Source organism: Dromiciops gliroides, chromosome 1 (genome assembly GCF_019393635.1).
Source record: "Dromiciops gliroides isolate mDroGli1 chromosome 1, mDroGli1.pri, whole genome shotgun sequence".
Lineage (NCBI taxonomy): Eukaryota > Metazoa > Chordata > Mammalia > Microbiotheria > Microbiotheriidae > Dromiciops > Dromiciops gliroides.
This window is the reverse complement of record NC_057861.1, coordinates 629883189-629897255: the sequence shown is the minus strand read 5'-3', so window position 1 is coordinate 629897255 and position 14067 is coordinate 629883189. Positions and strand designations below refer to the sequence as shown.

The following is a 14067-nucleotide window of genomic DNA, read 5'->3' as shown; positions in this document are numbered from 1 at the left end:
AGTGGTGGTTTGGGGCCATGATTTAGGATTTCTGATCCATGCAGCAGCCATTTGCTGTGGATTAAAAGCCAAGTGCCCATGTCCTTAATCCAAGGACACCTGGGACAGCAAAGGGGCTGAGTCTAGGGGATATAGCAGAGAACAGGAGCCCCGGGGCTCCACACTGGACCAATTCAAGAGCTCTCCATCAAGCATGGCCTCTTAGGCTTAGAAAGGCACCTGCTACTTAATGGTGCCAGGGTCTACACATGCTCCTTGGGACCCTGCTGAGCATGCTAAGGGGCCCCAGTAGCTGAGGAGAGGGTGGGATACGTGAGGACCAAGGCTGGAAGAACATTCTGGAGCAGAGTGGGGGTGAGTTCAGGGGATCAGGCATTGGGAAGCGATCAAGCATATCCTCAGTGATGCTAGGAGGCCAAGATTCGAAGGCAGGGACAGCCTCTTCTTGTCTCTGCCCTGGCCTTCACACCAAGGGTCGATATCGCTACAACACTCACTTCTCTGTCTTCACCCAGGCCTGAGCTGAATCCTCAAGCTCTAGGCCCAGCTCCTAGTAGGGACTTCAAAAATGCCTGTCCACTGCTTGACTGAGCACAGCTAGGGCTGTGCCGAGGTGGACAGGGCTGGGGACAGGCAAGGGGCAAAAAGCTAGTGGATTCCTCCCTACATCTTCCTTGGATTTGTTGTTTCCGCTCCACATTTTAATCCTTTTCTGAGAGCCCCAGATGGTGGCTCCCCTTGGAGCCTCCCTTCTCCAAAGACTCCTTAAGACTGCCTCATTCTGGATGAAGGAGGATCAGGGAAGCCCATGGCTTCCTTTCAGAAACACTGGCCCCTCTGGCCTAATAGCACCGGCTGAGCTGCTCCAATATTTGCCTCTTTAGGAAACACTAGAAAGCAAAGGAGGCAGAAAGGTGGGTGCCCTGCGAAGTCAGAGAAATACCTGTGTTAGGAAGGATGCCTGGAAAACAAGGAAATAGTTTTTAGCTTTTGAAAGGGAAAGGCAAAAATTCTAAAAATCACACACTCTTGTCTGTCCATCTGTCTAGTCTGTCCATCCATCCATCCATCCATCCATCCATCCATCCATCCATCCATCCATCCATCCATCCATCCATCCATCCATCCATCCATCCATCCAATCTATTTATCTATCTAGTCTATCTGTATATCTATGTATCTATCTTTCATCTATCATCTATCTCTATATCATCTCTCTATCTATCTCTCTATCCATTATCTATGCCCCCTCTCTCTTTTAGGAATCTTTAAAGCACCCACCTCTTCTCAGAAGCCTTCCTACACTATTCTCACCCACATTAAGCTCTTGTTCCTTTGACTTTCCATAACATCAACAGTCTACCACACATTTGATGCTTACTGTATACTGTCCACTAAGATCTTCTACATCACCACTCCCCCGTCAGCTGAGATCTTCTCAAGGCCAGGCTGTGGGTCTATTCTCACTTAGTCCTCTTCTCCCAGGCCCCATTTGTGAAATCCCTGAGGACAAAGCCTTTAGCTTCTAGAGAATGGACTCGGACCTCCTCCTTTGTTTCTTCAGACCAACATGTCATCAGAAGTTCCAGCCACTCTACTCACTTCCCTTTCCCTTTCCCAGCTCACTCTCTGGTCTTCCCCACCTACACACCAGCTGCCTTGCCTCCCTGTTGATGATTGTACCCTGGGATCCAACTACATGACCAATGAGTGCTTGCCCTGAATTGCCATTGCCTTGCTGGCTCCCTTCCTGGTCTGTGCAACCTCCATACTTTATGTCTTGGCCCCATGCAGGTACTCTCCTCCTCCCCCTTCCCTTTAGGTGTTGTCTTCCTCCATAAGACTGTCAGGTCTTTGAGAGTAGAGACCTTGTTTTCTCACTTTTATATCCCCAGAGCTTAGCAAACCTCCTGGAACATAGTAAGTCTTTTTTTTTTTTTAAGAGTGAAACTTGCTTTGTCTTTCTCCTATTAGTAAGAAAGGGAAGTAATTTTTTTTTTTTTGTGGGGCAATGGGGGTCAAGTGACTTGCCCAGGGTCACATAGCCAGTAAGTGTCAAGTGTCTGAAGCCAGACTTGAACTCAGGTACTCCTGAATCCAGGGCCGGTGCCCATCCACTGTGCCACCCAGCTGCCCCAACATAGTAAGTCTTAATAAATACTTTATCTGTTGATCTAATTATCTTTTTCAAATTGAGAGCTCCCTAAAGGGAAGGTCTATATTGTTTCTGCCTCCCCAGACAGAGCTCCCTAACAGCAACTCACTAGTTCTCTCCCTTTACTTGTCTACTTGACAACATCATCTCTGAGTTGACACAGGGTTGAACGTACCAGTGGGATTGAGTGAAGACTTATTTATTGATTAACTCTGAGACTCCCAGGGATGAGCAGTCAGAGTCACAGATAATCAGAACTGGAGGGTACCTCAGAGATCAGAGTCTACTCCAATGGAGCCCTTTCTACAACAAGGGATGATCTAACTTCTGCTTAAACACTTCCAATGACAGGGAATTTACTACCTCCCAAGGCAACCAGTTCTACTTTAGGACAGTTCCAATGGTGAGAAAGCTTGTCTTTTTGTTTATATATATATATATGTTTTTTTTTTTTGGTGAGGCAATTGGGGTTAAGTGACTTGCCCAGGTCACACAGCTAGTAAGTGTTAAATGTCTGAGGCCGGATTTGAACTCAGGTCCTCCTGAGTCCAGGGCCGGTGCTCTATCCACTGCACCACCTAGTTGCCCCTGTCCTTTTTTTTTGGTGGGGCAATGAGGGTTAAGTGACTTGCCCAGGGTCACACAGCTAGTGTCAAGTGTCTGAGGCTGGATTTGAACTCAGGTCCTCCTGAATCCAGGGCCAGTGCTTTATCCACTGTACCACCTAGCTGCCCCTGTCTTTTTGTTTTTAAAGACCCAGTCCGTGATTCCATTGTTTAGGGAGCTCCTGGTAATGAATTTCCTCAACCATCCTATAGATCTGCATGTTCTTGGCAACTTACTGTCTTAAAGATTTGTCTGGGGGCACTAAGTTGAGTGACTTGCCCGGGTCACGCAGTCAACATGTATCAGATGTGGGATTTGAACTGAGGTCCTCCTGACTCCAAGGCAATTCTTTGTCTACTGAACCATGTAGCCTCTAACTTTTTCTTTATTTAAAGTCAAATTTTGCTTTCTTCAACTTTCACTTTAGTTCTGCCACTGAACAGGACAAGTTTCCCATGTCAGCCTTTCAAATACTTTATGAGAGTTATTGTATCATCCCCCCACCTTCCCAATTTTTCTCATCTCTAGGACATGCCCAAGTCTTTCAACCCATTTCCCCTTAATGACATGATTTATGTCCCTACACCTTTCTTGTCTGCCCTCTTATGGGTGTTCTTCCATCTTGTCAATGTCTTTCCTAGCCCTTGGCCTGTAGAACTAAAGTTCAGATATAGTCTGAGCAGGACAGAATACAATGGGGTCCTTCTCTTTCTCATTCTGGACGCTTGGTCCTTCAATGCAGTCTAAGAGGGAGGTGGTCTTTTTGGCTGCCTCTTCATGCTATTGACTCATCTTAAGTTTCTAATCCATTAAGACTTTCAGTTCTTTTCTTCATGGTCTAGCCAGACAACCTCCATTCTGTATCTGAGTCATTAAGTTTTTGAATGCAAATGGAGGACTTTACAATTACCCCTATTACATTCATTTGCTTAGAGTCATTCCATTGTTCTAGTCTGTCAAAAATCATTTCCAATCCCATTCCACCATCTAATATGTTAGCCATCTCACCCAGCTTTTTGTTATATGCAGATTTGACAACCATGTCATCTCTCTTATTAAGAGAGATTAAGGAGAACAGAGTCAAGGCTTTGGAAATAGAATCCACTTTCATTTTGGCATAAAATTTCCCACCTAGTCTCTTTATATTTGGACAAATAGGGCTACTCTTAGGATTTAAGGAAGTTCTCTTTTATTCCATCCTGGAAGGAAGGGTGTTCTCCTCAACTTAGGGGGTACTTCTCATAAATGAGTGAATTTTTATTTACTTAAAGACCCAAGGAATCAACCTTGACAATAGATAGAACCACAAAGGCTGCAACTTGCTAATGGTGTTCCTTGTAGCCAATAGCCAGGGTATCTCTAGTATCATACTTGGGAATGTTTCTGTCTTCCCGGCTCTGCCTGAATCTATTTCTTGCCTCCCTGTTTTTTCTATGCTGAGCTATACTCTTCATTACTAGCTCACACCTTAGTTTTTATGCCTAGGTAATTAGTGGTAAAGGCAATGCATTTGTAAAGGTAACAGCAACAACTACCTTCTTTTTCTCCCTTGAAATAAAAGGACTTTGATTCTTGTGACTTCTCCCCAGCTTATGGAGAAGGTACAAATAAATTAAAAGCAGGAAGAGAGAAGAGAAAGAAAAGAAGAAAGATCACAGGCTAGAAGGCACTTTAGAGATCATCCATTCCAAGTCCCTTGTTTTATAGAGAAGTATATTGTGTTCAGGCAACTGGAGTGATTTGCCCAGTGTCACAGGGAGTAAGGAGCAGACAGGGGATTCAGACTTAGGTTCTCCATTCTCATTCAAGTGCTTTCCCCACTCTGCCACACTGAAGCAGGAGAAGGGAAGTGGGAAGAGAGGGATGATGACAATAAGGAGAAAAAGAAATGAGGGGAGGAATAAGAAAAAAGGAAGAGGAGGAGGGAGAGCAAAAGGAGAGGAAGAAGGGAGAAATGGAAAGAAGAGGAGGAAGAGCATCATAGGAACAGGAAGAAGCCATCTTTTTTCAACCTCCTCATTTTACAGATAAAGAAACTGAGGCTCAGGGAGGTTAAGTCTCTTGCCCAAGGTCAAATAGTGAGGAGGAGGAAGAAGAGAAGGGGAAGAAGATGAGGAGGGATAGAGTAGTTGGTGTAGGAAGAAAAGGAGTAGAAAAGAAAGAATAAAAAATATTAGGGTAAAGAGTAGGAAGGAGAGAAGAATAAGCAAGAAAAGAAAAGGTGGAAGAAGAAAAAGATGACAAGTTTGCTTTGTCTGAAGGGACTTGAAATCACGTTCTGTGAGCATCACTTGAAGAAATGGAGGATGTTTAGCATGAAGAAGACTGAGAGAGTCCACAATCACTTTCTTTGGATGGGCAAAGGGTCCCAGAAGGCAGAACTAGGAGTAATGGGTGGAAGTTAAAAGGAAGCAAGTTTTGGCTCAATGTAATGAAATCTCCACGATAACTAGAGCTGTATTTTCCCCTGACACTAGAGATATTCAAGCAGAGAGTGAATTACTGGGTCAGAGAGGATATAGGATTCTGACATTGGGTGGTAGGTCTGACTAGCCCACCTTCCAGGACCAAGATTATATTATTATCAGGAATCTAATTCTTCAGTCATGGGAACACCTCCATCCAATCACCTCCTCTTTTCCCCACCATTGTCCTGAGTGCTATCGGTCAAAGAATCACTATCTCTTCTATTGGCTATTTTGGGAGCAGCCATATCTGGAAATGTCCCCCCTCCCCAATCCAGGGTATCAGGGGGCATTGGAGGGCATGCAGGGTCATGCACGGACACTCGGACACCAAAAGACATTGGGAGAAGGAAGAAGGCAAACAAGACCAAACCAGAAATGAGAGAGAGAAAACACAGGCCACTCTAAGTCCCAGGGCACAGAGGTCCCCCTGGTCATCTTCCAGGGAGGGAGGGAATCCTGATGCCTTCAGAGGCCAAGCTGGTCCCATCTCAGGCTTTGAGGGTCAAATGCCATATTTGCCAGCATACAAGACACCCCCTTTCCAAGGGCCACAAGCTGACTCAGAGATCCTAAGCACCTTACGTGCGGGACCCCACCACGTGCGATGAGGAAAATGTAGGGTTGGAGGAAAAAAAACAAACAAATCCAGGCTTTCCAACTGTGAGTGTGGTAGGTACGCCAGAAAACACGGCTTGCGGGGGATCGTTCCATAGGTTGTCGTACAGGCCACGTGTGGACACGGCTGGAGTCTCAGCAAGGCTCGTCCAGGGAATGATGGAGTGGCCTGTGACTTAGAGCCCTACCTCCCCCAAGTCCACAAACCAAGACAAGGTGGGTTTTTTTCTCAACAGGCAGGGCTCAGAAAGAGTCTACTTGGTAACGCAATCTACCGACCGGACACGTATATCGCCTTACTCCTACGCTTCTTCTCCAGCCTGCGGAGTCTCTTCTCCTCCCGGCGCCGGGCCTCCTCTGCCTCCTGGTGCTGCCGGCATTTATGGAAGTTCTCCACCACCACGCCCACAAACATGTTCAGGACAAAGAAGCTGACGATGAGCAGGAAGGAGATGAAGTACAGCAACATCCAGGGGTTGTGGTTCTGGATGGGCTGATGGCCCGCGGGGTGGGCAGCAGGGGAAGGAAGGGAAAGGCCCAGTGGGTCATGGTCTGAGCCAGGCACAGAGCCGCGCCTGGTCCCCAGAACCCAGAATCTACCTGTGTCCCAACAAAGTCTGAGTTCCTTTGTGACCCACCCCTCGTCTTCTATTTCAGGGCTCGTTTTTTGGGACGGCCTCACCTTCCGCTATCCACTACATCTTCTGTTTTCTTCCCCGGGGAACCCGGCTCTGGGCTTGCTAAGGGGCTGATGGCTTAAAGTGGCCCAGAGAAGGGCCTTGGCCAATGGCACCAGCATTTTTGAAATGGACTCGAAGGAAGGAAATTGAAATTTCTGGCACCACTGGGGGATATTTTGGGGTTAGGGGCCTTCCTAAGTGCTGCATGCACTGCATAGATGTCTACCTGGGGGAGGTTGGCCCTTGTTCCTCGGTGCAGCAATGACTACTTCCAGAAGAGTGAGTGAGTGAGTGTGTGTGTATGTGTGTGTGTTTCAGGATTCCAGTAGCATGCTCCTGGTTTGGAAACCCCAAGCCTGACAGAAAAGGGAGAGGTGGACTTGGGAGGAGCCTTAAGAGTGAGGAAGACCTTGTTTTCCTAAAAATGCACTGGGGTTCATGCTGTCCTGTGGGAAATGCTGCTGTATCGGACCCCCTAGGTACCTGCTGGTTGATGCCCACGGCATCCAGGCCGTCATACATGATGTTCACCCAGCCATCCTTGGACGAGAGCACAAAAAGGGACATGAGGGCCTGGCCCAGGAAAGACAGGGAGAACTGGAGTCAGGATCTCTGGATGGTCAGGCAGCAACCAACCACCCCAAGCACCTCCCACTCTTCTCTTCACTAACCCAGAGGAGGAGAGGTAGGGATAATTGGAAACCAGCTAAGACCTCCAGCTATTGTGCTTCACCAGGGCTTCAAGCTCTAACAGGCTATAAAAAGAGCTCATAGATTAAAAAGAACTTTGCTAAAGTGGGATTCCTGGTTTTACAGTTCTAGTTCTTTTTTTTTTTTTTTTTGGTGAGGCAATTGCAGTTAAGTGACTTGCCCAGGGTCACACAGCTAGTAAGTGTTAAGTGTCTGAGGCCGGATTTGAACTCAGGTACTCCTGACTCCAGGGCCGGTGCTCTATCCACTGCACCACCTAGCTGCCCCTACAGTTCTAGTTCTTCCACCAAATTGCAGTGCAATTTTGAGTAAGTCGCTTACCCTCTCTGGGCTTCAGTTTGTCCCTGTGTAAAATGGAAGCATTGTGTGGGATGATCTCTCTGTCCCCTTTTAGCTCTGTCATTTTGCTAGCAGTATGAGTGGACAATTTGTGAACTTGCTCTTTTCTTTGGAGAATAAACAGACCTGCCTAAAATGTAGGATCTTCCACCGTTTGTAAAGGGAAAAGGGAGTCAGGGATCTTGGAGCTCAAAGTATCTGGACGGTGTCATTGTCAGGGAGGAGACAATTAGGGGGCCTAGAGTGTGGGTGGGACCTTTAGCAGACAGCAATTTTAATTTAATTCAGTTTTGCCTAAAATTTATTCATGGATCATAGCAGCAGATGATGGGGTTTAGAGCTGGAAGGGACCGCAGAAGTCATCTTGGTCCAAACCCTTCATTATTCAGGTTAGGGAGGACAAAGGGAATGGATTGTCTGGTCTAAGGTCCTTTGACTCCAACTTTAGGGATTACAGGCTCACCTATTTGGAGCTGGAAGGGGTATTAGAGATTCTCTAACCTAACTCCCTCATTTCTCTGATAAGGAAATTGATAGGTATTAAGTGACAGTACTGGGATTTGAACTCAGGTCCTCAGGGTCCAAATGTCAGCACTTCTTCCACTTTTTCTCAGAAAGTGCCTATTCTTTGTAAGACCTATCCTGAACACTGGGGAGATGAAGAGAGAGATGACACAGGCCCTTTTCTTAGATAGTTTATAGTTCAATGGGTGGAAGAAAATGTGCACAAATAATGATGTGATGGTGGTACAAAGATGAATGAGACTAGAGTGAAGGAGGACTAGGCAAAGTACTAGGAGGAATTTGATGAGGGGGAGGTCATTTTCATCTGGGGAAATGAGGGGAGAGAGCTTGAAAAAGGGAGAATCTATTAGATCAGGCCTTGAAGGAAAGTGGGGCATCAACAGATGGAGATTATTATTGTGATAGGGTTGCTGAGAATACATTTGGAGCACTGGGCATGGTGTGAGCAAAGGTACAGAGGAAATGAGAGTGCAGGACAGGGAGAGCTTAGGACATGGGACAATAGATGGTTGCATGACAATGATGCTGGGTCCAGATCTGGTTTAGTGACCTGGTAAGTTCTAGCATCTTAGATAACCACAGCTGTGGTCTCAGCCAGGGCACCATTCTTACATCCAAACTGATAATCCAAGAAGCATTTATTAAATGCTTACAATGTGCCAGGTGGTGTGCTAAGTGCTGGGGATACAATTAATTAAAAGAAAAATAGTCCCTGCCCTCAAGGGGCTTATCATCTAAAGCCTTGCATGGCCAACAAGCTCAGGCTATAAGCTTTAGGGGAGCCTGGCTCAACCCTAGGTGTGTGTGTGTGTGTGTTTGTGTGTGTGTGTGATGGTATGGCAGCCCCGGATTCTTTAAGCCTTATAGAGAATTTGGCTGTCAATACTACTGCTACTGCTGATAACAGTCATAGAGCACTTTAAAAATGCTATATAATCCATATATCACATAGATTATTCCATTTGACCATCGCAGCAACTCTATGAGGTAGGTGATATTATTATCTCCATTTTACAGATAAGGATATAGATGGAGCCTGAGAGAGGTCAAGTGACTTGCCCTGGGTTATACAGTCAATATGCGTCTGAGGAAGGATTTGAAGTCAGGTCTTCTTTTTTAAAATTAAAATGAAAATTTTTATTCATTCGTTCATATATTTATTTGTTCATTCTTATTTATCTATTTATTTATTCACTCCATTCTTATTTATTTATCTATTAATCTATTAATCAATCAATCAATTAATTAATTAATTAACTCAGGTCTTCTTGACTCCAACATTTAATCTATCCACTATACCACCTAGTGGCTACCAGGTCAATTGTGTCCAACCTGTACTCCCTAGATAGCCTGAGAAACCATCCAGGTCTCAAGGACCTGTGGTCATGGCAGAAATTTTTCCTTGGGGGTCTTCTCAGATATGGTATTCTGCTTAGGGAAGGAGCCAGACCCAGATGGAACGGGGAGGAAGGCCTGGACACAATGGGAGCCATCAGGTACACCCGATCCTAGCCTATCATCTGTGCATCTGGCCCTGGCCCTAGCCTGTCCTGCCTTAGCCCTTGCTTACCTGACCCAGGTTATCAAAGTTGTACTTGCGCCGGATCCAGCGGTAATGGGCTGCACAGCAGTCATCTTTGGTGGTGATGTTTCGAGTGTCTGGCCCGTCGCAGTAATAAAACTTACCCTTAAAGAGCTAGAACAAAGAGACAGCTCAGCTCCTCCCAACCAGTGTCCATGAAGAAGAAACACCCATGAAAGCCCCAATATACAATACATTTTACACTGGGCATCAGGGATCCCAAGGTGGATAACAGAAATCTTTTGCTAAAGGGAGCTTACAATATAACGGGGTGGGGGTGGGGGTGGGGGGGTGGAGGAGGGGAGAGACATGTCTACAGATCCCTATGATACCAGCGTGAGTGAAATGTGTGCAGAGGAGAGGGTCCAGGAAAAATGCTAGGCAAAATTGTTTTTTGGGGGTGGGGGGTGTTCAGGGAGGGCGTCATAGAGGAGTTAGGCCTCAAGAGAAAGAAGGGATTAAAAAACAGGGTAGGCAAGAGGAATTCCTTCTGAGAATGGGGAGGGGGGCAGGAAGAGTGGGGACAAAGGTTTAAGGATGGGAAAATACAACCTACTCAGAGCCCCCCCCTCCCCCCGCCCCAGGCCTTAATTTTCTCATCCATCAAATGGGAACTCATGATATCAAGCCTAATTTTCTCCCAGAAATTGAATCACAGAATGCTAGATCTGGGAGGGAGCCTTAGAGACATATAGTCCAGGGGTTCTTAAACTTTTTCACATCGTGGACCCCTTTGATAGTCCTATAAAGTGTATGAATCCCTTCTCAGGTCAATGTTTTTAGATCCATAAATGAATTAGCAATACTAATGAAACAAAATCATATTGAAATAAAGATGCCTCCCTCCCCCCATTCAAGTTCATAAATCCCCTGAAATCCAACCAGGTTAAGATTGCCTATGCTAGTCCAGCTTCCTCAGGCTCCTATATCTAGGGGTAGAAGGGACCTCTGAGTATATCTAGCTCAGCCCCCCTCATTTTATAGATAAGGAAATGCAAGGCTCAAGGCCTTTTCTTTTTTCTTTTAAAAATAATTTATTCCCCCTCCCCCAGTTACATATAAAGACAATTTTTTTTTGTTTTTGTGAGGCAATTGGGGTTAAGTGACTTGCCCAGGGTCACACAGCTAGTAAGTAGTCAATTATCTGAGGCTGGATTTGAACCCAGCTCCTCCTGACTCCAGGGCTAGTGCTTTATTCACTGTGCCACCTACATGCCCCATAAAGACAATTTTTAACATTCATTTGAAAACTTTTTTTTAGTTCCAAATTTTCTCTCTCTATCCTTTACAAATTGCCCCCTTGCTGAGAGAGTATCAAAGAAATTTAGTGATTTTTCTTTCTTTTTTTTTTTTTTTTAAGTGAGGCAATTGGGGTTAAGTGACTTGCCCAGGGTCACACAGCTAGTAAGTGTTAAGTGTCTGAGGCTGGATTTGAACTCAGGTACTCCTGACTCCAGGGCCGGTGCTCTATCCACTGTGCCACCTAGCTGACTCTTAGTGACTTTTCAATGGTCACTCAGGTATTAGGTATGATATTCGCTCAAGCTCAGGGAAGATAATGGCTTTGGCCAAGATCACATACTGAGCTCCTGGCAGAGCTGGACTAGGAGCTGTCTCCAGGTTCCCTTACCAGCACCTACAACCCTACACCGTGTCAGCAAGTGTAAAGATCACTCTTACCTGAACCCCAAGAATACCAAAGATGATAAAGAAGGCACAACAGATGAGGACAATATTTCCAATGGGTCTGAGGGACGATATCAAGGTCTCCACCACCAACTTAAGGCCTGGGGCTCGGCTGATCACCCTGGACCGAGATATTATAACGAACAAATTTAAGAACAAATTTTGAACATTAGTATTCATCTCTGGCATCCTTGTTGGATTATAGTTTCTAACCTATTGGCTACGTGGTAGTCTTACTAATTACAGTCATTAAATGTCCCAGCTAGTAGGGCCCTTAGACATGAATAAATGAATGAACAAAAACACTTTTATTAAGTGGTTACTATTTTAAACACTTTGCTAGGTGGTAGAGCACTGTTGTTGTTGTTAAGTCATTTCCCCCCTAGTTGTGTCTGCTTCTCTATGATGCCACCTGGGGTTTGCTTGGCAAAGACACTGGAGTTGTTTGTCATTTCCTTCTCCAGATCATTTTACAAATGAGAAAACTGAGGCAAATAGGTGTAAGTGGCTTGCCCATAGTCACACAACTAGTAAGTGACTGAGGCTGGATTTGAGCTTATGAAGATGAGTCTTCCTGATGCCACTGGTGCCCCAGCATTGTGGGCCACCTAGCTGTCCCAAGGTAGAGCACTTAGATAACTTTGAATATACCCTATCCCTTTTTTCAGAGATGGGAAAACTGAGGCCCAGGAAGGAAGAGAAACTCGCTCCATAATGAATTCATTGGCAAAACTAAGACTTGGCATTGGGTCTCCTGATACTTAGCCCAGCATCTGGAGATAGGGCAAAATTCACAGTATGATCTACCCTCATAATTATGAAGAAGAGCCAGGAATCAGACTTATAAGTTCATTTTAGCATGGAGAATATGATATCTGCTGTCAGTTTATATAGAAACAACTACTTTTTTGTTGTTTGGTCATTTCAGTTGTATTGAACTCTCTGTGACCCTGTTTGGGGTTTTCTTAGTCAATGTAGTGGAGTGGTTTGCCATTTCCTTCTCTATTTCAATTTATAGATGTGGAAACAGAGGCAAACAGGGTTAAGTGACTTGTCCAAGGTCATAGAACTAGAAAATGTCTGAGACCAGTTTTAAACTCAGGAAGATGAGTCTTCCTGACTCCAGGCCTGGTACTCTTATCGATTGCACCTCCTAGCTGTCCTACATACAGCTTTGTGTCTAGGGGTCATCGGAGCTGCCATCAGATTATGGTGTTGGTCACTTTGGTAACCCTAGCTCAGTATCTCAACCTCAACTTTCACAATCAATCTATTATGCAGATTCATTGCCACAAATATGTATATTATCAATCAATTAACTAACAGGCATTTTTTTTGGGGGGGGGCAATGAGGGTTAAGTGACAAGTGACTTGCCCAGGGTCACAAAGCTAGTAAGTGTTAAGTGTCTGAGGCCAGATTTGAACTCAGGTCCTCCTGGATCCAGGGCTGGTGCTTTATCTGCTGCGTCACCTAGCTGCCCCCAAAGACCCTAATTTTGAATGGGGGAGATAGCACACAAATAATAGGAAGTATAATGGAGGGTCACCTTATAGAGGAAGGCATTTGAAGCCAGGAGACCTGGGTATGGCCTCCTTGGAGTGGTGGGGCTTCCGTTGAAGCTTAAAGGGAGCTGAGGCTAGGAAAGAACTAAAGGAATAAAGGATGTCTAATGCAAAGGCATAAGTCTGGAGATGGAGGAACAGCAAATATGTCAGGGATACAGCCACTCCACTTATGATTAAAATGAACTGCACAAAGCAGAGGTTTTAGAACTGGCCTATGAATTGTCTCAAAAGCCAACAAACCTCTCCTGGTGTGATTTACCTTCTATGCGGTGGACCCACACACCAAGGTATGTTGGAGCCAGCTCTTACTGCTTTATGCTAACTGTTAAATTTTCAGTGTGAGCATTTACACCTTGGGATTCAGCAAATGCTGCAAATCGGATCTTGTGAGTTATTGTTTTCTTTTAAGGGAGTGATACAGACTAAACTTAAAAGTGTGTTCTGTATTTTCAGACAGCTGGTTGTTAAATATTTATCAGTACACCCTTGCCCTTAGCACATCTTCAATTTTGCTTTCATGTTTAGGTTTCTATTTTCTAGGAATTGGGATCTTCTGTCTCCTACTTCACTTCTTAGCTGAGATAAAAGGGGCATGTACAGCTCCTTCCACCATTCCCCTGCTCTTGTCCCGTCACTGCCTTCTAGAGATTCCTTGCAAAGCCAGCTCCATGGGAACAGGTCACATATTTAGCTTGGCGACAGATTTATTGATCCCAGTGCCCAGCCTTGAATTGGTCAATGAACCTCTGTTGGGGATGATAGATGGTGTGGCTATTTATAATACTTCTCTCTCTCTGACAGAACTCACATGCTCTTAATTAGCAATAGCAACATTTGCTCCCTCACTCTACCAATCCAAAGGTGTAAATTGTTGATTTAGGTAACTATCTGACTATGCAGTATAAAGAACAGGAACTCATTTTTCATTGGTCCAGAGATTCATGCACATGCTGAACACAGGCCCAAGATAGGGTCAGCATGGGGCCCCTTAGCTCAGGACTGGGACTTTTAAAGAGACTGCCCAATCACCACCATAACATGTGATTTGGATCACCTGGTGCTGCACTTGGAGATTAGTCTCTTCACACTAATTGTGTAAGAAAGGAGGTCAACAAATAGAAGTGGGTCAGTTTG

At 45.1% G+C, this 14067-nt stretch overlaps 1 protein-coding gene across 5 annotated transcripts in view; it reads right to left on the bottom strand.

The window, feature by feature from the left end:
* Window positions 1-14067, bottom strand: part of CACNA1H (calcium voltage-gated channel subunit alpha1 H) — a 440720-nt gene that overhangs the window by 48863 nt on the left and 377790 nt on the right. For 4 of the 5 annotated variants that reach the window (XM_043977864.1, XM_043977865.1, XM_043977861.1 and 1 more), the window contains exons 22-25: window positions 11362-11488; window positions 9670-9795; window positions 7008-7097; window positions 6124-6337 (exon numbers count right to left, since the gene is read on the bottom strand). In XM_043977864.1, the coding sequence (XP_043833799.1) occupies window positions 6124-6337; window positions 7008-7097; window positions 9670-9795; window positions 11362-11488 (557 nt within the window). The remainder of the gene's footprint in view (window positions 1-6123; window positions 6338-7007; window positions 7098-9669; window positions 9796-11361; window positions 11489-14067) is intronic. The other variant, XM_043977862.1, reaches the window with a different exon arrangement.